This window comes from Gadus morhua, chromosome 20 (genome assembly GCF_902167405.1).
Source record: "Gadus morhua chromosome 20, gadMor3.0, whole genome shotgun sequence".
Classification (NCBI taxonomy): Eukaryota; Metazoa; Chordata; class Actinopteri; order Gadiformes; family Gadidae; genus Gadus; species Gadus morhua.
The window spans coordinates 4,459,439-4,486,036 of NC_044067.1; the positions used below are offsets into that span (position 1 = coordinate 4,459,439).

The following is a 26,598-nucleotide window of genomic DNA, read 5'->3' on the forward strand; positions in this document are numbered from 1 at the left end:
GATGTTTGTTTAATTCACTGCTGTTTTGTTCCTGGCACAGAAATATCCTTTGCACCTAATTTTGATAAACTGCCAATTTAGGTTCCGCATCCCCGTAAAGCACATCACATGTCAATGGATATCTCTCGTGCGTTGAGAGTAAACTTCGGAAGGACATGAACTGAGCAGTTTTATTTTAATGCTATGAAAGAGCTGCCGACACGGACATGAACTGAGCAGTTTTATTTTAATGTTATGGAAGAGCTGCCAACACATTGAGCGTCAGACTCACTCAAATTACCGTCTTCACATGCTCTCACCCCGCACCTCCTATTACTCACACCAATTACTCGCTATAACGCGACATTTTCAATAATATTGCCTCATATATAAGCAGAGGTGTCAAAAGTATTCATTCATTACTCAAGTAGAAGTATAAATACTAGCGTTTAAAAATACTTCTGTAGAAGTTGAAGTATCAACTCAAGCTTTTTACTTAAATAAAAGTATAAAAGTACTGGTTTCAAAAAACTACTTAAAGTATTAAACTAAAAGTAATGCAAGGGGGAAAAAATGCCATTAAGGACAAAAGCTTAGGCCGTGCCACAGGGGCCTATAGAATTACAATCAGCTTTTTTGCCAAGTATGCTCACACATACAAGGAATTTGGTCTCTGCATTTATCCCATCCGTGAATTAGCGACACACACACTGCACACCTCTATAGCACACTGCCCCATTTCCCCCAAAAAACATTTTTCTAAAGGCCATCGAATGACCATAAGCTTAATGTTGAAAAAATTGGGATGCACCCGTTTCAGACACATTTATGCCCATTGAAAATGAACGCATATTAGTACAATGCAAATACATTAAAGAACCATATATGTGTACTACTGAGTATTAACATGTGTTCATGGAGCGGAAGATACTGTAAGTATTGGAATGGTGCAAAAAGTCAAACTTCAGAGGCATGTTATCAAAAGCCTTTATTGGGAATGTAAATGTATGTATCCAAGCTTATCTGCAGGAATTTAAGATGTAACGAGTAAGAACTGAGTTGTTCCAGGTATGGCCAGGGTTGTAGAAGGGTTGGCTGGTCTTCTTGGCTACCAACCTCCTCACTGGTGCTTGGTTGGGACATTTCGCTCCTCTACGTCTGCTATTTCGTAGCTGGAATGTGGCACGATTTATTTCATGTCAGAGAATGTAGACGGGCTCTGGTCATGCGCAGGTGCCATGGATCGCGTATAAACCAATAGGGTATCAGAATGGTATATGTTTATATTCTCATTCAACCAATCAAATTCACTCTATCCGATGGCGCAAATTATCTGGATAGGTTTTTTTGTTTGTTTTTTTGAACGCCGGCGGAATAAAAACAAGCCGAAATTAAATAGGAGTAACGAGGCCATTTTAAAAAGTAAGGAGTAGAAAGTACAGATAAGTGTTTGTAAATGTAAGAAGTAGAAGTAAAAAGTAGGCCGAAAAAAAATTACTCCAGTAAAGTATAGATACCCAAAATGTCTACTTAAGTAAGGTAACAAAGTGAAAGTATTTGTACTTTGTTACTTGACACCTCTGTATAAAAGAGTTGTTCCTGGCCAACAGTCATACCGTAGTAACTACGATCACGCGGCACGCCATCTACATTTCAGAGAAGCGCGGTTACTCCATCTACACTTTAACTGCGCATCTACATGTGTTTGTACGGTAAAACACTTTTGCGCCGACAGGAACTTCATGGCCCTAACAAGACCGTGAACTTACTCAGAATGGCCAACAAGTTATTTCAACGGGAAGAATTTGTATTTTCGTTTGTTGTAATATATACTCACGTCTTACCTAATACGCAGGCAGATATAGAAAATACATTATATAATCAAATTTCTACAAACTCCACCATTTACTTATATCATGTATCAAGGTATCTCTGGTGATATTCAAGTCGTTTTAATCATTAGATGCTAAACTCATCACCAATATGCATGTATTAGCCTATTATATGGCAGATACACAATTAATGAAAAAAAAAATCTACAAACCACGGTTTTCTTGTTCATTTTCCAACAAGCGTCCTGGACATTTATTTCTTGTTAATAGTTGCAATACGATCTTTACATTTCGATTATGTGCCAGGACACATGATTTGCATGTCAAATATGTCAGGAAAGCCCTTGCATTTGAAGTGTAATGACTTACAAACTTGATGCCAAAACCGTTTGCATCAATGGGAAGAAATACCACTTAACACCAGACGTGTCGCCGTTGAGGATGGGACGGTCTTCAAAATTCAAATATAATCCGACATGTCTTAGTGTTCATGACCTGCTGATTACCGTTTAAGACAAGGTTTCAAGCCCTTATTGTTCCTCAAACATGAAGTAGTTGTTTGAATTTACGTCAACTTCCGGCCATATCTTAACCTCCAGCTCTGGCGCAGTGGATAGAGCTCTCGATTATTGGCTCTAAGGTCCTTTGATCAAGTACTGCCAAGGTGGGTCACTACAGATTAGTGCTTTTTAAAACATAACCTTGCCCGTGTGAATTTAAAGTTAAATCTATCCTCCAACCACTTCATTCACAAAGATTTGGGAATGAGGATAACTTCAATCAAGAAAGTCACCTTTCAAACAGAAATGTCCAAAACAAGAGAACCTAAAGTGTCCTGGTTCTATTTTTCGAGGTTGTGATGCAGTAATTAAAAAGTAAGTTGATCTAGTATTGCCAACTTAAAAGCAAATTCTGCAGCAATGGAAGATGACCCGTGGGACTTCGGACTTGGCTCTAGTGTGGGTCAATAGACCCATACCCGGTGGTCAATAGTGATCATTGAACGCCTTTCATTTTTGTATGGTTTTGGTAAGGATTAGAAGTTATGAAACTTTGGAAATGGGTGCAAGAAATCAAATCTTCTGAGATGACCCTCAAACAAATGTGCCGCTCAAATCTCACTCCAAGATTTTTTGGAAACTTGTCATCCATTCATATCATCATCATATGGCTGACAATGAATTGAATGGATGACTACTAAGTGCAACTATGTGCCTTTTGAAAAGCATGATATTGAGGAGCCATCCTCCATGGAAATAGTATTTTATTACATGTACAGATAATCCAAATTCTCCAATTCTCAAAATCCTGTTTGACGAGTCCGAAGACGTACAGCGACAGTTAAGTTAAAAACCTTCAAAGCAGATTTCCCCCGGTTCTCTGGACTTGTGGACTCGTTAATAAGAACCCAGTCGAAAGCTAAAAAAAAAAAAAAAAGTTTGACCAACCTTCACACGATCGTCGATATCGGGCCACGAAACCGCTTCCGAATCCATTAGCTAAATAACGGAAAGTAAAAACGTACACCTACAACCTACAAATATAATCTAAAGCATAACCAAGGCAACAACAAGGCTATTTTACGCCACCAAAGACCAATCCATTTTTTTTTTTTTTTATAAAAAGACACAAGTTACCAAAGTCGTACGAATTATCGTACAATCGTGAAGTTGTACAGTTATCGGACGGCTACGACCGCTGCGTTCGGCGCGGTGGCGGCCTTTGATCAACATGGAGGAGGAGGAGGAGGAGCAGGAATGCATGGGGAGTTTTTTTTGTTGTGTTTTTTTTCCAGGAGGTGGCCAGCAGTGGCGATGGGGGGGGGGGGGGGGGGGGAATCAAGGGGCGTCCAGCTGCTCCAGTAAGGTCCGCCTCCTCTTCTCCAGCTCGCCCTCACTCAGCTCGCTGCCAGAGGTGTCCCAGCCGCCCTGGGCAGAGGAGAGGACACAGGGCTGGGTTACAACACAGCTGGTGTGGGGGAAAGACACGACTTCTGTTCATTTAAAATCCACAAGCAAGACCTTTAAACCGTCCAATCATAGATGACTGTAAGGGATTGTAAAACTGTCTTATTGTATAAGTGTTCAAACGTAGTAAACTAAAGATAAAATAAAAAATGTTCTTACAATATATTTTTAAACATGCAATGTTTACCCTCATAATCTGAAGGTTATTTATTATTCAAAATACTAGGTAGGGAGACAAAGTAATATGGTACGCCTCAATACAAAACAGTAGGGTTGTCAAGGTAACCCATTTTATAATTTTAACACGAATTTAAGAAATCCCATGGTGGGCCCCTGAGTCCAATGGTGGGCCCCTGACTCCCATGGTGGGGCCCAGAGGTTAGCGTTCCCGATAACACCTCAGACGGATCTCAACAGGGAACACCGCTAGCCATATTCAAATTCAATACGATCGCTTGTTACGACAACTCTACTGCACCCCACAGAACAGTGTATAAGGTGTTCCACGTGTCAGCTACTCAAGGTTCATCCAATGGGTTAAGGTTAGGGTTCAGGGACAGACCTCCTCCTTGGGAGCCTTTCTCTTGGGGGACTTCTGTTTGGGCTCCTGATGGCTCTTTCCTCGGGACTTGTCGTTCTCCTTGTCTTTCTCTTGGTCCTTCTCGCGCTTCCCGTCTCTCTCTCGTCCCTTCTTGTCTCCGTCGGACTCGGACGCCTGTGTGAGCGGCCGGGGTTAATGCGGAGGACACACCCAGGAGGAACACTCAAAACATCGGATCGCTGCGCTCGTCTCTGATGGGCACATATCGGTGCACACCTTCGCCACACGAGCTACCGCTTGGCCACTTATACAGCTGGATGAACCGCGTCCGTTATACGGTCGTTAACAGCCAATAGCTTCAAATCGGACTCTCAGGTTTACGGTTCAATCCCATTTCTGCCCCTGACCCCTTCCCCCTCCCCCTTGTTTTGAAGGGGTAAGAAGGGGTAAGGGTAAGGGGTAAGGGGTAGAAATGGGATGGGGCCTAAAAGTTCCTCCGTGGAGCTCTGCTACTCACAGACTTGTGGCGTCGCTTCTTTCCCTTCTTCTTGTGCTTCTTGGACTTCTTGTAGCTTCGCTCTGTGGGCCAGAAGGAGGAACAGTGTCAGTTAAGGCAGCGAGGTCCCGTGTGAGAGGGTGCGGTCGTCCTACCCGGTCCGTCTGAGGTATCCCAGCCCCCCCCCCCCTCCCTCCTCACCGGACTCTCCACTGGAGGAGCGCTCGGACGGAGACTTGGACTGGGACCTCTTCTTCTTCTTGTGGTACTCGTCCTCCTCGGACTCGGAGCCCTGTGGCGGCGGCGGCGCCCGCAGAAGAACAAGGCGTGAGGGGGGGGGGGGGGGGGGGGGGGGGGGGTTGTCGACGACGACGACGACAACTTTACTATGTCAGGCGCACACGGCCGCCGTCTGAAGACTACATCAACAATGGGGGGAATAAAAATTGCCAAAATTGCGATCGCGATTTAGTACGCAATTTTTCTCTTTTTAAAGTTCCTTATGTGCTGCATTATTCACTCAACAGGCAGTAACATATTACCTCCTCTTTCCTTTAGGCCAGGCCTATGTGTTGAGATGATATTATATTACTTATTGATTTATATTATAACATCTTTAATGAACTATTGGATTGTAAACTAAAAAGAAATACAAATCTTACTGATCTCCAGTCGGTAACAGTAAAATATTTCCCCCCCCCAAAATAATAAAAAAAAAAATCATCTTTATTGTTTTTGTTTGTTTATTTCTATATTAATCGCAGCCTCTGCGATTTGCAAAACACGTTATATTACAGGGCTTGAATTCGATTAATCGTTCAGCCCTATCGACAAGGACACGGCGCCCGCTGAGTGCTGTGCGGGCGGGGCGGGACGTACCGATCGGGAGCGGGAACGCTTCCTGTGGTGCTTCTTCGACTTCTTGGAGTGCTTCTTCGTCTTCGAGTGGTGGTGCTGGCATTCATGCTGAGGGGAGACAGAAGAAGAGAGGGGGTTGAGGTTCGCTCCGTCAGGAGGAGGGATGAGCGTGGGGCCGGGGGGACGGACGGACGGACGACGGACGACTCACCTCCAGCACGTGCATGAAGTCTTTGAAGATCCTCTTCCTCTCCGACTCCAGCGTCACGTCCTCGAACACAGACTCTTTGAGGAACCGCTCTCGGACCTGAGCGGGGTTAGGGTTAGGATTAGTTAACCCAATGACAGACTGAACTCTGGGTAGTAAAGGTTATGTTCTATGACCCCGTTTGAAAGCGACAGGAAATGTTATATTTTATTACCTCAAGTATCAATAAGGGCAACAACACGAAAATTATACTAATATATTCACCTCAAAGATTTTTTTATAGATTTAAATTTTTTGGATAAAAGGTTCAAAGTGATCACACCAACTTAACCGTTTCTCGTGGCTTCAATGAAAACCTCTGTTGCCAATATAATTTGTCTAAATGAGAGTAGTACAGATTCTGTAAAACCACATTTAGCATGAGCGTCACGATGGTTTCATCTCACAGACCAGGACGGTCCTCGAGATCTAAGCCTGCTCCTTCTGACACCACAACCAGATAACCCATCCGAGATGGCCGAGAGAGGACACACTATCCAAGACATCGACGCGCGGACGTACCGTCTCCCAGCTGGCCTCGGGTTCCAGCGGGGGCGTGGCCTGCTTCAGCATGCTTTTGAAGGCGGCCTCCTTCCTCTTCATCTTCCTGGCCTCCTCCTTCTCCCGTTCCCTCTCCCGGGCCTCCGCCTTCTCCAGCAGCTACAGGAGGAGAGGAGTCAGACTCAGTACCAGCAGCCCGTGATACACATCGATGCACTGTGTTACACATCGATGCTCTGTGATGCTCTGCGTTACACATCGATGCTCTGTGTTACACATCGATGCTCTGCGTTACACATCGATGCTCTGTGATGCTCTGCGTTACACATCGATGCTCTGCGTTACACATCGATGCTCTGCGTTACACATCGATGCTCTGCGTTACACATCGATGCTCTGTGATGCTCTGCGTTACACATCGATGCTCTGCGTTACACATCGATGCTCTGCGTTACACACCGATGCTCTTCGTTACACACCGATGCTCTGCGTTACACACCGATGCTCTGCGTTACACACCGATGCTCTGCGTTACACACCGATGCTCTGCGTTACACACCGATGCTCTGCGTTACACACCGATGCTCTGCGTTACACACCGATGCTCTGCGTTACACACCGATGCTCTGCGTTACACACCGATGCTCTGCGTTACACACCGATGCTCTGCGTTACACACCGATGCTCTGCGTTACACACCGATGCTCTGCGTTACACACCGATGCTCTGCGTTACACATCGATGCTCTGCGTTACACATCGATGCTCTGCGTTACACATCGACGCTCTGCGTTACACATCGACGCTCTGTGTTACACATTGATGCCCTGCGTTACACATTGATGCCCTGCGTTACACATCGATGCTCTGCGTTACACATCGATGCTCTGTGTTACACATTGATGCTCTGTTTTACACATCGATGCACTGTGTTACACATCGATGCTCTGTGTTACACACTGATGCACCACAATACAAAGGGATACAAATTGATGCACTGTGATACACATTGCTCAGGGTATCCCTGCAGAAAATGTGTTGGTGGTGGTGGTGGTGGTGTTGGCAGTCAGACGGGGGGGGGGGGGGGGGTTGCTGTCTGACCGGGGGTGTACTATTTTACAGGTGGACCACTTATGCTTATTTACATGCAGGCTGTCAGCCTGATCTATACACAGAGAATGAATGAAGTTTAGAATATGTTATACTTTAGAATAAAAAAAACAAAACAAGGAAGTTGTAAAGTGCTGTGGGAAGTCGTGTTGGTACAGTGTGATAGTGATACCCATCGATGCATCGTGATATGAGGGTTATTTATGCCCAGGGTCCAAAAATAACCTTTGTTGTCCGTTTATCTTGCCAGGATGGAAAACTTTGCAATTTTTAATATGCAACCCTGAAGTGTTCATTTTCTACCCTGTTTATACCCAAAATGTTATTAACTTCTAGCGCTCGAAGAAGACTGTAACCCTCCCCGCACAGCGCCAGCTTCCCCAAATAGCATTTCATTTTGAAACGGAAATTACTGTCTATGACAAGTATCATGTTATCATGGCTCAAAGCTCAGCAATATGTTTTATAATCTAGAGTCAAAATAATAGCGATCATATAGGGAAGCGCAGGTTCTTACGCTGTTGAACGCCAACTTGATGTTGCCCGCGTCCAAGGTGGTGGCCCTCTTGTCCGAGCTGATGACCGTGCCGAAGTCCTCGAAGGTGGTGTTCACCTCCACCAGGAAGCTCTTATCCTGGGAAAGGGGTGGGGGTGAATTAAGATGGTGAGGCATCGGCAATGAGAACAGGATATCCTGGCCTCGATGAATCAACAGCTCAAACTGAAGATTAAAAACCTAGAGTGGCTGGTGTTTGAACCTGTTGGATCAATGACGCTGATTGTGGTTATTATTGGGTAATCGGATGTTGAAATACGTCCCTGTGCAAAGTTGGAGACGCACCTTCAGTATGTCTTTGATGATTCTCTTCTCGTCATGGTAACGGGCTTTCAGGTCCTCCACGTAGAACTTAAACAGGTCCAGGGGGGTGACGCCTGATGTTGGAGAAAGAGAGACGCGCATGTTATGGTCCATGTGCTACAGGCCAATTATTCTCCAAGTGTCTGTCCGAGAGTGAGTGAGTGAGTGAGTCCCTGTGTTTGTGTTTCCGTGTGTGCGTGTGTGTATGCCTGTGTTTGTGTTTCCGTGTGTTTGTGCCCCTCTGAGTGTACGTGTTTGCCCGCCTGTGTGTGTGCCTTAGTGTGTGTGTCCATGTGTCTGTGTGCCCGTCTGTGTATGTGTGTTTGCATCTGTGTGTGTGTATGTGCGTGCGTGCCTGGGTGCATGCGCATGCGTGCATGTCTGCGTGCGTGCCCGTCCTTGTTTGTGTATGCCCGCCTGTGTGCCTGTCTGTGCCCGTGTGTGTGTGTGTGTGCGTGTGTGTGCGTCACGTGCCCGTCCTTGTTTGTGTATGCCCGCCTGTGTGCCTGTGTGCGGGCTCCTACCGGGCTGGCCCAGCATGTTGGCGAAGCGGATGTCGGAGCTGACGGTGGGGTACATCTCCATCCAGGCAGACATGGAGTGCAGCTGGCCGTGGTCGTGCAGCTCGTCCAGGAATTTCTAAACAGCAACACAACATCAACACAACTTCAACACAACCTCATCAATACGGCTGACAGCGGACATGTCGTGGGGATGGGGCTTCTGCCATACAGTGAGAGATGTGGTGTCTTGTCCTTAAGTGTCTAATGAGGAATGAACACTTCAACCTGCGTGACTAACGACCTTTTCACTGGGGGTTTTATGTGTCGCAAATGCCTAACACCGACCACAAAATAATTCATTAGGATAAATGTACCCATGGTGGCTTTACGTGTTAACAGGGGAAGTAATCACCAAAGTAGAAGACGGTTCCATTTGCGTCTCACAAAGTGTCGCTGAACATTTGCCCGTTAAGCCCTTTGAGACTGTAATGGTGATTAAGGGCTATGCAAATAAAATTGAATTGAACATTTGTGTTATTTTTAACTACAATATATTTAAGCAATAGATCACGCCAGGCTGTGGTATGTGCTCATTATACAACTGTTAAGGGGCGTTGTCCGGCCCCGACGCGCAGCGGAGGGCCGGTGACCCCCTTCACAGTGGTATAATGAGCACATGCCACTGACTGAAGTGATCTATTGCTTTTATACAACGGTTACTGTTATGGCGAAACGAAAGTCATAGACACACTACATTTAAAAAGAAACAAAGAAATTCAAAGTAGCCGTTTTGTTAAAGAATACAAAAAAGTAGTCCCTCCTGGCTGCCGCTATGCATCGACGGTCGCTATGCATCACACTTTAGCGTCCCTCCGAGAGAAGGCTCCGATAGAGCGGTTCGCCTGCAATTTATCCTATGGAGCAGTTCACTCGCCGTGTGCCTAAAGGCCGATTTAGGGTCGTTTTAGACGCAGAGACGTAAGCACGTAATTTACACAAGGGACTTGTTTTAGACAAGTTTTGATTTACGGTTCCTTTAAGGTTCCTTAAGGATTGCGCGTGTTGCAAGGGGATTCTCCGCCAGAACAGTAGGGGGAGCAACGAACGAATCTGTGGGCGTGGAAGTGGAAATCGCTGGCTTGTTTACATTTATAATTATCATAATTCGTTCTTGTGTTTTCTTCTTCTCCTTCTTCAAAATTCTTCATTCGCTTCTGTCACGGCCTTTTAAAAATGGCGCTATTATGCTGTAAAACCGGAAATGTGAGACTCCTGAAAGGATGTGGTTAGCTGGCCAATCACAGTCTTTGCGAGCTGCGTAGGGCCGTAGTGTTTTAGTCGCATAGTCTGGAATTTTGGCCGACGCACTTAAGCACGTAAGGGGGGATATTTTAACAGAGCATATATCGGCCTTAAGCTTTCGTTAGTCTCTCCATCGCCTTGCTCACTCCCGGAGTAACAACATTTACACCCTCTCCATCATCCAACACATGTTTTACTTTGTAACTGTTTCTACTTCCAGGCGCGGAGTGATATGCAAACCTTCACAAAATGATCGGGCGTCATAGCAGTTATGTATATGCTCATTATATAACAGTTGGGAACCAATCAGATTGCTGGATTTAGGTCCCCCGTTGTATAAAAAGCTGTTAAACTGGGGGGAATTTCAACGCACAATACAAGAAGTCTGCTACTTCTGCCTAAGGGAGCTGACTCGAGTGAGTGTGACGTTGGTTAGGACAGCGTTTGATCAGCTCATTGCTGCCTTCTCCTATGGACCTCAATGTGTCCACTTTTTCTAAAACCTTTACGAGTGTCACAATGCCTCAGATCACATTTTTGGAAACTCGTCGGCAAAGTTCTCCTGCTTTGACTGCGTTTACTCAACAGACCCGGGAAAAATAAACCTAGCGTCATGTTGTGTGATGATCCCGGTCTAGCGGATGTTAATTCCGACGGACGGACGGACAGACTCACCTGGAAGGACTCGCGGTTCTTGCGCTGCCGTCTCCTCTCTCTGAGCTGCGTCTTCTGCTTCTCGTCCTCCTCCTCCTTCTCCAGGGCCCGGATGTGCTCCTCGAAGCAGATCAACGCGTCCTCCTTGTCCATGTCTGCATGGGGACGAGGAGACGTTAATGCTAAGCACTGTACTCTTCACTGGGCCCTTTCCCCTCATATGAGAGTTAGCGATAATGCTAAGCACTTTACACATCACTGGGCCTTTACCCCTCGTGAGTTAGCATTAATGCTTAGTACTGTACTCTTCCCCTTAAATGAGAGTTAGCGATAATGCTAAGCACTGTACTCTTCACTGGACATTGAGACTTTCACAGAGGAATCATCATCGGGCAAACAAAGATGTCACTCATAACATTCAATATGGGAACCTCCTTCGACGCACCAGGGCATGGGCGCTACACTAAACTTGTAAAGACATCACACATTGACCATGGACCCTATGCCCTGGTAAGTACAAGGAGCAGAGCTGGTAATTAGTGTTATGAGCGACACCCGTGTTCCTCCTATGGTGACGCGTCTATGAGAAGGGTCCGTTCCCCTCACATGATAGTTAGCGCTGATGCTAGGTAATGTCCACTTCACTGGGCCTGGTGCGTGTTCAGAGGATAGCATGGGGGTAACATTTACACCACCTGCTGTACACTCGACTTGGCTTCATCCCTCACCCGGGGCGAGCACATCAGTAATTTAGTCTGTAAGTGCACACGTTAATCACACATGATGTTATGCCATGAATATTCCATTAGAGTGAGAGTAGTTCATCATTTTGGACTGTGTATTAGGTTTCATATGACCCTGTGCTTATATAACTAAAAGACTAATAAAAGAACATGAGTGAGAGTGCAAAGTTTCTTGCCACACACTCTTTAAAATCAGATGCCGTCTGGAACTCTCTGTGCCGATCTTTAGGTTCACAGCAGACGTAGATGCTGACAGTGTGCTTTCATGTTGGGCTACCGAACACGAAAACCCACTTTGGAGGCATTTACTGAGTTTGTATAGAATTGTAATGTTATGTGCATTTCAGGATTTCATACGAGATTGGATTAGACTCGACTCCAAAACAAACCTCAGGGTAGATTACATTTTATGATCCTTACAAGTGCATAAAATGAGGCTGCACACTGTTATTTCAAGAAATGAACGTAGACTAATTTCAACACATTAAAAAACTACAGATAGATTCACTGAGGTTCTGACCTTATTGAAGCTTGTATTAACATGTAGGTGTATTTGTGTACAGGGGTGTGTTGTGTTAAAGGGTGTATAAACATGCGTGTGTGTGTGTAAAGTTGTGCGTTGTGTAACAATGTGTATAGAGGCTTGTGTGTTTGTGTGTGTTTACAGGTGTATGTTGTGTTAAAGGGTGTATAACCGTGTGTGAGTAAAGTTGTGCGTTATGTAACAGTGTGTATAGAGGCTTGTGTGTTTGTGTTTACAGGTGTGTTGTGTTAAAGGGTGCATAAACGTGCGTGTGTGTGTACAGACATATGTGTGTGTATTTGTTTGTGTGTGTGTGCACAGGGTGTATAGACGGGTGCGTTTGTTTGTGTGTGTACAGGGTGTATAGACTCGTGTGTGTGTGTGTGTTTGTGTGTATACAGGGTGTATAGACGTGCGTGCGCTCGTACTCTGCAGCTCCTCGTCTTCAGCGAAGGTAGGGTTGTCTAGCAGGTACTGCTGCGCCTCGGACCAGGTGGTGCGGTACGTCACGTTGGCCATGTTGTCCAGGATGTTCTTCAGCGCCTCCCAGTTCCTCTTCCTCAGCTGCTTGGCTTGTTCCTGGAGGGGGGGGGGGGGGGGGGCGGGGGTGGTGTTAGCCTCTCTACAGAGCTGCACTCAAAGCTTTGTGTGCTTGGCCCCGTTAGAACAATATGGTTGGATTTCCTGTTTGGCTCCCGCCACACACGTGAGCCAATTTCTCACGAGAGCCCAGTCCATAATCTTCAGGAAGAACCGCATGGATTAACTAATGTTTAAATGTTGATTCATGTTTCGATCGCTTACTGTTTAATTGAGTGCAGCCCTGATTGTTGCTGCTTTGAGTTCGCTCCATGTTTTCATAAGTACATGAAGTGATTACTCAAATAGTGGTAAAACATTGTTTTGTGTTTGGGTTGTGACTTAACGACACGCGTGGATCCTGAGACTACATTTACGGAACCACTGTGACAGGCCTTAAACACTGGTATTCGAGTTTTCTTAACAAGGAGGGGGGCACTAGGTTCTGTGCACTGAAAGGAGAGCTCTTTAAAAGGGGGTCGTTAGAGAACACAGGACGATGGCCGACCTTCTCCTTCTTGGCCAGGTAGAAGAGCACGTCCTCGTAGATCTCCAGACGATCTCGCTCAGGGACGCAGCTCCAGACCTCCTGGTCGCTGAACATCTGCTCCGCTTTCCTGAGGACACACACACAAACAGACACACACACTTAGTGGAGGCATATTTAACCACAAGAGGGCAGTGTTTCATAAGGACGTGTCCGATGAAGACTTAAAAGGGATTTCAATTTAGAAACACCTTACACCTGCTGCACGATTGTGTCGGTTTAGAGAAACATTTAGACGTATAAAAGTGCACAGCGTGTGTCCAGCAAGACTGTGCAGCAGTATTTTTCCGTTTCCCTCGACAACAAGCAGGATTCAACTCTGTGTGCACACAGGTAGGCCCAGTCAATGTGCACACGCTCTCACAGTCAGAGCCAGACAGGCTGTCATGGCAGTCACCGCATGTTGTGCACTCAGTCCAAGAATATAACCTCGGTCGCCTCGACAACCGCGGTGCCAGCCGCGTTCTAACGAGCGGGCCGGTTGTCAAGGTCACCGGTCGATTCCGCTGGCTGTCCTCTGGACGCGCCGGCGGCGTTCCACCCCGGTCAGGGAGCTAGTCTGCCGCCCTACAGCACACCAGACTGTCCGTTGAATATATATCTATATATAGATATATATGAAAAGACCTCCTGAGATCACGGCCCCTATGGAGGGTAGTGGGGGGTGGGTTTGTGAAAGCGGCTGAATAAAAAAACGCAAACCTTGAATAAAGGCCATTGTGTGGGCGATCCCGTGTCAGAAGCACGTGAGGTGGGGTCTGAGGCCTTGAGGACAAACAGCGCAACAAAAGATCCTTCAGTGTGGCCCGGTCCCCCGTTGGGATGAAAAGGTTGGTTATAATGGAAGACGTCACTGGTTCTGGCCCCACAGCATTCGCTCCAGGGTCTGACCGTGCACAAGGCGCTACAGAGCTAGCCGCGGACCAGGCGCTACAGAGCTAGCCGCGCACCAGGTGCTACAGAGCTAGCTGCGGAAAAGGCGCTACAGGGCTAGCCACGCACCAGATACCACAGAGCTAGCCGTGCACCAGGCGCTACAGGGTTAGCCGCACACGAGGCGCTACAGGGTTAGCCGCGGACCAGGCGCTACAGGGTTAGCCGCGCACCAAGAGCTACAGGGTTTGACTGTGCACCAGGCGCTACAGAGCTAGCCAAAGACAGGCCGCTACATGGCTAGCCACGCAACAGGCCCTACAGAGCTAGCCACGCGACAGGCGCTGCAAAGCTAGCCGCGCACCAGATGCAACAGGGCTAGCCTCGCACCAGATGCTACAGAGCTAGCTGCGCACCAGGCGCTTCAGGGCTAGCCACGCACCAGGCGCTACATGACTAGCCATGCACCAAGCGCTACAGGGTTTGACTGTGCACCAGTGCACTGTGCACCAGGGCACAAAGGACTGTGCCCTTTAGCTAGCGCGGCTAGCTAAAGGGCTAGCCGCGCACCAGAAGCTACAGAACTCAGCAGGCGCTACAGATGTATGGCTGCTCGAAGGCTCTCGTTATGGATCATATCTGCAGAATCCTTTGGACATTACGGAGAACTACTAATCAACGGCGGAGAGGGGGACTTGACAAGAACAAGGACGTGGTTCTTGTTAAGTGGGAGCAGCAGCAGCAGCACGTACTTGTATCTCGTGGTGGACGTCATCTTGTCGTGGTTCTCCAGGAACCTCTGGTAGGTCTCCTTGGACTCCTTGTACTTGATCCGGGCCTCCTCCTTCTCCTCCTTCTCCGTCTGCACCTTGTAGGCGTTGAACGCCTGCTTCTTCTCGCTCAGCTTGGGCAGGGCACTGCGTATCGCAAGAGGTGACCATGTTTAGAGTGACGTGGTGTTATAATTATGATAAAAAAACGTGGGGTTAGGATTATAATTAACGCGTGGTTATGGTTTAGGGCTTTGACTCCGAACTTCGTTATTCGACTATCAAAAAATAAATCAGAATTCGAACGAATATTAGGCAGCCCTTAATATTGGAACCTGTTATGGGCAGGCCAAGAGGGAGAGACGTCGGAGAACCCGACGCAGTCTATTCATAATATTGTAATGACCACGGAAGAGGCAGTGAATGAAGTATTGATTAGCCAGCGATTTATTAGAAACCTAAAAAAACGTTGGAACACGCAATACCGGTAACCATAGCAACTCTGTAAACAAACCTCCCGAAGCCCAATCCAGGCCTTACTGAAGGCATTTAATGGTCAAAATATTACTAATAAATATTTGAATATTAATAAACAAACAAACTTCGAATATGATTTTTGGGCAAAAGTCAAAGCCCTATTATGGTTATAATAAACGTATGGTTATAATAAACACGTGGGGTCATAGTAGGACGAGGCACTGACCTGTAGCGCGGATCGTTGATGATCATCTTCATGGCTTGCTCCCAGGAGGAGTTTGAGGACACACCCTGGAACCCAGAGAAGCACAGGACTTTAAAAAAAAAGGAGGACGACCCAGACACCATCAGTCAACACGATACCTGATGCATACAGCAGGGGGCCACAATCACATACAGATACAGTTTAGTCTGGTGCACCTGTAGAACAAAACGCCAGGTGGAGGAGGGGGGGGGCTCTGCGGGGAGCTTACGGCATTTTGCTACATCGTATGCGCGAATGAATGCATTTATCGTGATTGCGACTGGATGTCGAATTAAGAGGTCGTGGAGAAGTAATGACTGAGGCGAGAAACGCCGTCGGAGGACTGATCGTGTGGCCTTTCTGCCGCCCGTCCCGGGGGGGGGGGGGGGGGGGGGGTGGGAACCTGCGCCCCCATTACGAACCACCTTCGGCGTGTTCGCTCGCCGTGTCAGCTGTCACAGTCGGCCTGCCTTCGCTCGCTCGCTCTCTCGACCCCCCCCCCCCCATTCACTCTCTCTCTCTCGCTCCCTTTCTCTGGATGTTTTAATCCCGTGCTTTTGATCCAGTAACACTAATCACGGCGACAGAGCCATTAAGATCACGCAGAGGGAAAAGGCGAGCGATCTCAGGAGAGCTCGCCAGAGTGAATTAAAAGGGAGGCTAAATATAGCAACAAACGCCGGTGAGAGCGTGCACGGCGCTACCTTAGCGGGCACGCCAGCGCAACCGTGGCAACAGAATTAACCGCCGTGCCAAGACCTCCCAGGGGGTCATGGATTATATCACAGATCCCCGACGCGAAAAGACTGTCGCCGGTAAACACACGTCGTCACAAACGACGCGGCTGTTGCTTCACCTGCACGCATGTCTCAACAGGCTGGGATGGGAACGAATAGACGAGAGATGGGCAAATCCATTGTGTAGGATTTATGGAACAAATCCTACACAATGGCCAAAAATAAACATTCAGAGTCGAAAATCATAAATGACCCCGGGACATCCAGGGTTTTAATCCGGTTAGTCCCATGTGGGATCTTAGGGGTCAAGGAATACTGACGCTAGTTGAACGGTCATGAGAACCGAGATCCCTAGATAGCCGTCAAAATACCAATGCTACACTTCTGGGAAGAAATTGTCATGATCAGTGTTGACTTTATAATGCATAATGTTATAGATAATATGTACCGTTCTTAATAATCTTCACATTAAATAATCTATTACATCTCAAATATATAATCATCAATGATACCATTATGCTGATCACACTAATCGAGCCAACCAAGTTTAAAGTCCACATTGCCATTACATTGTAATGCATGCAAGTTCCAATTCAATAATCAAATCATTGCCCATACATACACTTCATTTACTCAGTGTTGAGAAAAGTTTCCAGACAACTTGTTGCTACATATTCTAGTAGCTGTAAAGCAGTAAGCACGCGCCCACTTCCCCAAGCCAGCAGCCGGCATCTCTGAACCCCAGACCCACTTCAGTGCCTCTCCCCTCCCTTTCTGCCAGCCCTTCTCCTACCTTCTCCTTCAGCAGTTCTTTGAAGGCCTGCTTGGCCTCCTCTTTGGTGTTCCACTTGTAGGTCTTCTTCTGGAGCTCTGGGCGCTCCTCCTTGGGCGCTTCAGCACTGGGGATTCAAACCAAAAGGTGGATTTTAAAGGCGTGTACGTTGCTTTGAGACGGCGACGATGATGAAGATGCTCTGTTGAGACGCACATAAAATGACTCAAACATCCGGGGTCGTCCCCATGATGGAGAGTGGTGACGGTTGGTGTACAGTGAGAGTTTGTCTAAGATTGGCCATGTAAAGAGCATTCAAACGTCCTCCAAGAAATGGCCAGGAACATGCAAGGCCCTGCTACACACTGCGCCACACGGCAAAGGTAGAAACCCTTTCAGAAATAAAGGAAAAAGCTAGAAAGCATGCTTCCTTTTAGTTTGATGATTGAAAAAAAGAAATTGTCCCCGAGTCAAAACGTAAATTAAGCGTATATAACGTAGAAGCACTAACCCATATCAGTAACTGAGAACCTTTATATTCATTGATACAGAAATACCAAATATGAATGGGTCTACTGTCCAAAAATAATAACAAGGAGCCATTTCTACTAAAGAAGGGAAGATGAAAGTCCAGTGTGGTGCAGTACAAGTGGCTTCTTGAAAACGTGTTTAGAAATGATGCCACTGACATATGGAATGAGTAGAAAGATTGTACGGCACTTACACTTGTAGCTGTCCTTCAGGCAGGCTAGTGTGTACAGGGACAATGGTTAAACAGAGAACCCAGCTCATCTTCACGGGTGTGTCTAACCATCAGGACTGGCCCTCCACAGTGTAGGCACTAACTTCTTTCAACGGAACCCTGTGTGAACTTCACCATCATGCAATGCCTGCACTAAATGATTTTTACGCCTTAAATAAAGCCCTTTCTAAAAAGAGGTCCTTTTTTTTTCTGACACAGCACTGGGCTTCGAACTGAAAACCAGATGGGAGTCAAACATCCACCACCAAGACAACGCCCCCCCGCTCCCCCCCCCCAGTTCCAACGCACGGCAGCGTTACCTGGCTGCGGTTTCCACAGCGACGGGGGCCTCGGCGGAGGCCACAGGTGCGTCCGTGGCGGTGAGCTCGGCCACCTGGGACATGGGCTCCTCGGCGCGCGCCGGCGCGGGCTCCGCCTCCATCATGGTCGCCATGGCGATGGCGCCGGCGGCGGCCAGGTCGGCCTGCATGGCGGGGGCGGGGGCGGTGCCGGGAGCCATTGCCTCCGCCGTCCTGCGAGCAGATCGATTATGGGTGACGTGCCTAACAGCGGGCAGTGCGACACCTCCAACCACGAAAGGGTCCTCGCGTCACCGTAATTATAAACATCGGAAGCGAAGCGCGGGCGTCCCTTTGATCCCACCCCCGGACGGACGCAGAAAGAAATGGCCGTCTTTCATCTTCTTCAAAAAGGTTCATGTTTTTGCTGCTAATGAGCTAGCGTCCGAATATGCGCAGCGAGCCAAAGGTAAACAGGAAGCTCTTACCCGTTCTCCTCCGCTTTGATCATAGCTGGAAGAGACAAAGGAAATGGTGATTAGGGGACAGTTCATTTCAAAGGCACGTTACGTAGATAGGAACCACACAACGTAGTCGCGGATCAGGCGAGCATTACTGGGTTTGTCTAACGATGGCCTGGCTCCAATAGTCCATTTAAATCCGGCCAGCGTTATTATGTAGAACATCAATGGTGAGCCGCGTGTCCTTATGTTAAAAACACAGTGGTGGGCGTCCGAGCAACAACACAGACTAATGAACCATCAGAAGACGTATGTTGTTTATGGGGAATGGGTTAACCTAGCGATTGTTCGTGCTTTTCACATGGTTCTATGAACATCCTGCACCGACAGAGACATGTTTTCACACTTTCTTATGACAAAATTAATTATTGTAAGTCGCTTTGGATAAAAGCGTCAGCTAAATGCCCTTATTGTAAGACGCAATCTCAACTGCACACAGCACGCTGGGGGGGGGGGGGGGGGGGCCTACCTTCCAGGTCCTCCAGTTCCTTGGGTTTAGTCCATCTGGACTCCTTGGTCAGGGAGTTGTAGTAGTAAGGCTTCCCCGTGTCCGACTTGTACTCTTTCCACGGACACTTGGATAGCATTTGCTGTTTTGGGGGAAGTATAAGGAAATTGATTGGCGAAGCAACAGTTTAGATGATGAACAGAGACGTGTTTGGCTCTGTGTAGATGTTAGAGGAGAACCAAGCATTATCAGAGTCCAGAGTCGTCCATGGTTATGAATGGATGTATTTACCTCGGCAGGAGACTTGAGGTCGTCTGGTTTCTCCCAGGTGGACTGCTTGGTCTCTGTATTGTAGTAGTACGTCTTTGCGTCGAGAGATTTGTGCTCTGTCCACACCGATTTCTAGGAAGAGAAGACACAATGCCAAGATGAATCATCTAGGCTAGGAAGTATACTAACCAGAGCAACATGGGACGAACTAATGCTTTTATCCCAAAAAGTTCACGATTCTCTGGCATGTTTTATTTGAAGTCTCCAAGTTCCCTTTAGGGACTGAGGAAGCCCTTAAATAGTTGTGTTACTGTCATCTTCTCTCGTACTTTTCAGTCTACATGGACGGTCTGTATCATTCTCTCACACACACACACACACACACACACACACACACACACACACACACACACACACACACACACACACACACACACACACACACACACACACACACACACACACCTTCTTTGGCTGATCCTCTGGTGGGGAGCCGTTTGTTGCGATCTGCAAGGCAACAACAAAATCAAACTCAAGTTCTTTCGACAACGATAAGAGCATTCAAAGTGCAGAATCTAACGTCATGAATAATGCAACGTCCTATCGTGAAACATTGAAGAAATGTCCGGAAAAGAAGCAAGAAGTCTTGGTTTGACTCACAGCTGTGCCTGGGGCTGCTGCTAGGAGGAGAGATAAACAAAAATCAACATAAATACATTGAAGTACAAAACATGAGGAAGGTTGTTATATGTGGAAAAATCTTAAAAGCCTTACCTGAAGACTCCACTCCAGGCTGTGGAAACAATAATAAACATATTAAAAAAGGGCTTCACAAGTAAACAGAACTAAACCTTGCAGACATACAAGCTATACTTCCTTTAATTCCCTCTTGGGTTTGGAATGCACTTCTTCATAATATACTAAATTCAAAAACTACATTTACTAACTCTTTAATAACACAGAGTTACTAGCACAAAAAGTATATAGAGTATATTAAGAATTTGTATTCAGAAAATGTAGCGTAAGCCATTTGCCAAGGAAGCCTGTAGGACTTAGTTGATGATGATGAGTCCTAATGAGCCAGTTATTCCCTATTGAACCAAAGGATTCTTCGCGATTCACCCCAACACTGAACCTGCGGACATGTATAACTCATTACACACCTTAATTGCGCCCATCGTGACATTTGTTTATTCAGCTTTCTCACTTTGTCTTAGCGTTCTAAAAATAACATCTCATCAGGTCCTCAGAATGTGTGTTTGAGGTTTTTTCCCCTTTCCCAGAGCTAACATTAGCGCCGCTACCAGTGTCTGTTAGACCACGTGTGCCAACGTGTGAAATGCTTCCGACTTGTAACTTGACAGCTCGAAAAAAGTATTTTTACAGGTGTAAAATCAAAACAGAGGTGCCGTGGGAAGAGATGAAGAGATGAAGAAGGGGGGGGGGGGGGAAGGGGGAAGGGGGATAGAAACTGGGGCATGGGGGGGGGGGGGGGGTGGGGGGTTTACCGGTCCTGATGGCTGCATCGCTGCAGCTGGCATGCGATGGGGCATCATCATCCCAGGCATCATGGGTGGCATCATGCCCGGCATCTAATAAACACACGCATCAGGAGAAATTCAACGCACAGCGCTCCTCTTCCACACTCAGTGGCGCTGGGGGGGATGGGGTGCAACGCGCTGGGAGAGACATGGAGGGTAGGTGTGTGGAAGGGGCTAACGCAAGGCTACAGGCAAGGTGTTTGTCTGTGTGTTCGTGCGTCTGTGAGTCTGTGTGTGAGTTGTGTGTGTGTATGAGTCTGTGTGTAGGAGTCTGTGTGTGTGAGTTGTGTGTGTTTGATTCTGTGTGTTTAGGTGAAAGGAGCTGCACCAGCAGGTGAGCTGTGGCTGACTCCAGTAAAACGGCTTGAAGTAAGAACGGTACGAAACCACAGCTTGTGCCAAAATAAGCAGCTTCCCTCCTGAACCCCCTCCACACCCTGACAGAGGTGAGATTCTGCTGCAGATGTGTGTGCGTGCGTGCGTGCGTGTGTTACAATTAGCACAGCTCTAATTTGAAACGCGTTGCTGCTGCAGTTGTTGAAATATATATATTTACAGAAAAAAAATCCTTATTCAGGCAACTATCTACTGTTCTAAATGTAGGACCAGGTCTTTATATGGATGTAAATAGTTATAGGTTTTGTGAAGTGCTCACTTGAGACTATAACTAAAATAGTCTCCAACACAAATGTCGACTTCTGCCAATTGCAAAAACTAAATACCGAATTCACATTTGTTTAAATTGTTTGAATCTGCTTTATTCTAATGCCTCTGCATGTTTTAGATACAAACGTAAACCCAGGTGAAACCTCACCTGTCCCATTGGAGGTCCACCCATCGGTGGCATCATGCCAGGGGGCATCATCCCAGGTGGCATGGGGGTCATGTTAGGTGGTCGTTGCCCCATGGGGGGCATTCCCATTGGAGGGAAATGAGGTGGGATTCCAGGTGGTCCCATCTATGGAAATCAACAGACTTATTAGCACCAATAGTGTAATCAGTTCCAAAACATTTCTGATCGACTAGGTTCAATTTGATCAACAACTGGAGGAACTAAATAGGGTAAGTGGTGGGCTGGATAGTAGTAGTGGACATGCTAATTACACACTTACAAAGGGCGGAGGCATCCCAGAAGGGGGAACACCCGGGTACGGTGGTGCCTGGCTCGGGCCATTATTACCCTCTGACGAGGACTGTCATAAACAGGAGACCCAACACAGGCGATTAGGTACGTTGACTCGGGTCAGGTGAGATGAACCTCGTGGGTTAACCGGCTCGCATGTGTACATAGTAAGCCAGGTACAGATGCCAGAAGCCGGGTGAGTGACGGCGTGGTGGGCAGCAAGTCATAGTTCATTCAAACTCGTAAAGGCTGCGAACTTTGCCCTCCTCGTCATTAGCCATCCTATTTGACTTTGAAGGTGGAAATATAACGCTGTTATGAAGTTCAATTGTGATTATTTACACATGCAGTCTGAATGCTGCTGCAGCTCGGCAGATTAAGTGGCAAGTTCACACAATAACGAGTACGTGCATTGTATTGAGAGTTTTGTTATGGTTCTAGTATATGATGTTCAAAATAACCCGCAACCGACTCTTAATCCAATGTCGTTAACGTATAACGTTTCAGAGAACCGACTCCAGAATCATGAGTCCAGGTGTTAGCCCGAGCCCGGCAAAAAGTGTGTGTGTATGTGTGTGTGTGTGTGTGTGCTATGTTAGCTCCGTGCTAGCCGCTCTCATGAAGCACTTATCTGACCTATAACAACGTTATAGTCCCATTTAGAGGAGTATACATGCATCAAAGTTAACGTCTTCGATCATGGCAGTACTTCCAAAGCAAGCACCACCTATCGTTAATTGTAAAATATACATTTTTTTGACAAATCTATACTCACCATGTTGACTAAAGAGCGCCTCCAAGTATCCTGGCTACTCCGCAGTAACGTGGAAGCTCATTGGTTCGTCGGCAGAGGGGTCAAAGGTAAAGACTTTGAGAGCGTCATTCAGCGTAGGTTTTGCGCATTTAGACGCAGCATTTAATTTCGTTACTAATTCAAAAATATCAGTCTGTTAGAAAATGTCCACTAAACCAAAAAGTGATTATAATATTTTTTTCCAATCATTTATTTTTTATGGGGGGAAATGCTAATTAAAACACAGGATACCTAAACACTTATACAGATTAGTAGATGAAAAAAAAGGATGAGAAAACATCTGCAATTTTTAACCCAGAAAATGCATACGGTTTTACTTGCACTGTGTTTGATAATGTAAATAATAAGCTGTTGTAAAAACAATATATTTTTCATGTTTTTATAATAAAAATAGGTCTAACTGTAATGAAGCATCTGTGCGTGCGTGTTATGGAATCAAAAATAATAGCAATACAAAGTTAAGTAGGCCTACTATGTTGAACCGCTACACCTGAGGGATACATGTATTTACATTGGGGTCTTGACATATCTGATGGAAAATCTTGTTTTTCTCTGCAGTACAGCACAACAAGGAATAACAGCTCAACCCTTATCATCTTTGTTCAGAGAGAGAGAGAGAGAGAGAGCGAAAGCGTGGAGTTTACTGACCTGTTAAACACGTCAATTCTGGTACAAAGAAGCATTCCTAAGCTGTGCTGTTGCTATTTTTAATGATGCAACAGGTATCTGAGATTCAACAACGATAAGACCACAATTGCAGAAAGTAAGATAGAAGATGGAGTGAACAGAGGAACACATTGTGCCGCTTTTGGTGCACTTCGGCCCTTGTCCATCCGAGTGTCTGGAATGCAACAGAGGAGAGATGTGAAACACAACAGCCCGCCGCTGCGGCTGATGCTGCTGGCCGGCGCTCAGATCCATTTAGTGACAAGCACTGGAGCGGTCCAGATCCATTCTCTTAACAAGACGGAAGGCTGATAAATAGAGCGGCCGACTGAAGATTCAACCACATACGACACACTGGCCAAACAAACAAGCAGGTTTCCTCGAGTAGTCTTTCTCCATTCGTTTGTCTGACCTAGCTTTCTGTCTGGTTAGTTCTCTGGCTTTCTGTCAGGCTCTTCGCCTCTCTGACTGTCGATGTGTCAGTCTGTCTCCCAGTCTGGCTGCAAATTCATCTCTTTGGCTAGCTCTCCTACTCTGTGTCTGGCTCTTAATCGGTCTGACAGTCTGTCTGTTGGTCTATCTGTCTGTCTGACTCTGGCTAACATATATACCCACAGCTAGATGGCTTTTATGAATAATTTGTTTGGATGGGACAAGCATGCCCTAAAGGTATTCTTTATACATGTTTTATAAATGTCTAACTCTGCTGGTAGTACATGCTGGTGCTCATTGGAAATGTATCCCAACCACAATATGCATCACAAATGTATGCTGGAAAGTAACTTTAAATGGACTGTGTGTCAATCTAGGGCATGGATTAGAGTTGATGCTATTCTGGGCTTCATCTTTTATTCAGTAATGACGGACTCTCTGAGTAGATGCAAAATAAGAAACCCGTAGTTCCAAATGCTGAAACAGAGCCGTAATGTACCACAGTTCACTAGGGTGTCACAGTGGTGTGTGTGTGTGTGTCAGTGCCGGTGTCAGCGTGTGTGTGTGTGTCGGTGCCGGTGTCGGCGTGTGTGTGTGTGTGTGTGACGTGTGTGTGTGTGTGTACACAGTGTTTATTCGTGTGTGTGTGTGTGTGTGTGTGTGTGTGTGTGTGTGTGTGTGTGTGTGTGTGTGTGTGTGTCAGGGGGGTGCATCTGGATACACATGGGCATGAGTGTGTGTATATTTGTGTGTGTGTGTGTGTGTGTGTGTGTGTGTGTGTGTGTGTGTGTGTGTGTGTGTGTGTGTGTGTGTGTGTGTGTGTGTGTGTGTGTGTGTGTGTGTGTGTGTGTGTGTGTGTGTGTGCGGGTTTGTGGCATTGATTCACAATAACTCCCATTGTTGATGGTAGCCTCCAGCTAACTCAATAACATTAGGCCACAGCCGTCTGCTGCTATTGGCACGCTGTCTACCAGCTACCATCTACATCCCAACATGAATAACGCCTGCGTTTAACACAAAGTATGTATTTTATGAGTTTATAGTACAAATTATATTCAAAGCAGGATAGACGTTCTTTTTCGCTTAGCTGAGGAGATTTATTGCAGTGATGGAAAAATGTAGCACTATATAAATTCTCGGATTAAAATTATCTACGCAATAAACGATTCACTTACTTGTACTAAGCTTAAATATTTGTTAACTATTTGTACTTGTTTGTTTGCATTCAATTTAAAGGTATAACCACTTGATTTCACCAATGCAACATCTCAGCTGATATAATAAAGGCATTAGACTCAATTATATCAGCATTAAGTATATGATTATATTATTATTATTTATAAGCAAGGTCGACAGGAACAATATTGGAACAACTGGATTAGGGTGGGATTTAGGATGCGAAGGGGAATAATAAATAATGGTTGCCCTTACGTTGTCAATCAATATTATTTATGTTTGGAATGTAATCCCCGCCCACTTGTACATGGTGACATATTCACAAGAAACGGTTTGTTTTGGAGGCAACAAGATATCATAAAATGTCTTTATGTTTCATACACACAAAACACAAAGTGATTCCGGTTTTCTTTCTATCGCTGTATCGATTTTACAAACGCACCATCCTTCAAAAGGTAAACAGAACCATACTGCATTCATAACCTACCTTCCTTTTGATTTATTCTTTTTTGGTCATCGGCGTCATTTTTGTCACCCACACAAAGCTGCTGATTGCCGAGCCCCATTCAGCCTCCCGTTCTCTAAACCTGGCTGATTTCAGTCAGTTAGATTGGAATGCCTGCACTTTTCCTGGCAAAACACAAACGCACACATGTGTACACACACACACACACACACACACACACACACACACACACACACACACACACACACACACACACACACACACACACACACAGATTCACAAAGACACTCATACAGACACACACGCAAACACACACACACACACACACACACACACACACACACACACACACACACACACACACACACACACACACACACAGACATACACATACTCAAATACACACACACACACACACACACACACACACACACACACACACACACACAGACACATCATTCCAAATATTCCATCATAAACAGTAGAATATTCAGAAAATCATTATCTCTTTCCAAATATTTATCATGTGCTTGTTTTTTTTAATAAAAGAATAATCTGCGTCTTGGTTTGTGACTTCAAGGCAGGGATGGATGCCCTGTGTTGTGTTTGATGAGGCCACCCGGCTGATGACTCCTGCTGCTCGATTGGCCGAGGGGACGAGGCTTTCCCTGGCCGTCGGACACAAAGGACACCGCTCTGAGACCTGCAGGCCTTCATAGACCTCTTTGTATGGTCCAAATGTCCAAAATGATATACATTTTTCAGCGTAGTACTGTTGATTGGTTTCGAAGAAGGTTCATCTAGGAGGTCTGGTGGTTAGAAAATAAACTGTCTCTGAGAGAACCCAGACTCTTATGTTTGGAAGAGTCTAGCGGTTAAAAGCGGACAATGATTTATTTTCATTTGTCTTTTTTACGGCCTCACTTTTAGGCCTATTATTCTCCGTAATCCTGCCTCTGGCATCTTTGTGACGCACGCTTTAATGCT

The 26,598-nt window shown here is 46.2% G+C and overlaps 1 protein-coding gene across 6 annotated transcripts; it reads right to left on the minus strand.

Annotated features, from left to right (window-relative positions):
• Nucleotides 1-3,057: 3,057 nt before the first annotated feature.
• On the minus strand, nt 3,058-22,924 carry prpf40a (PRP40 pre-mRNA processing factor 40 homolog A). Of its 6 annotated transcripts, none has more exons than XM_030343655.1 (28): nt 22,833-22,916; nt 22,047-22,127; nt 21,749-21,892; nt 20,902-20,985; nt 20,168-20,186; nt 20,054-20,070; nt 19,859-19,900; nt 19,415-19,525; nt 19,145-19,265; nt 18,643-18,667; nt 18,176-18,388; nt 17,838-17,861; nt 17,135-17,240; nt 15,587-15,651; nt 14,866-15,030; nt 13,202-13,310; nt 12,543-12,693; nt 10,870-11,003; nt 8,914-9,028; nt 8,372-8,463; nt 8,048-8,164; nt 6,443-6,580; nt 5,885-5,980; nt 5,695-5,781; nt 5,017-5,107; nt 4,837-4,898; nt 4,341-4,493; nt 3,058-3,739 (listed from the first exon to the last, which is right to left on the minus strand). In XM_030343655.1, the coding sequence occupies exons 1-28, from the start codon at nt 22,833-22,835 to the stop codon at nt 3,650-3,652; spliced, it is 2,655 nt and encodes an 884-aa protein (XP_030199515.1). In that variant the 5' UTR covers nt 22,836-22,916; the 3' UTR covers nt 3,058-3,649. The 6 variants fall into 6 exon arrangements, with proteins under 6 accessions (XP_030199515.1, XP_030199514.1, XP_030199519.1 ...); XM_030343654.1 differs by having other exon boundaries at nt 20,054-20,073; XM_030343659.1 differs by lacking the exon at nt 5,017-5,107 and having other exon boundaries at nt 20,054-20,073; nt 22,833-22,924.
• Between the last annotated feature and the right edge of the window lie 3,674 nt (nt 22,925-26,598).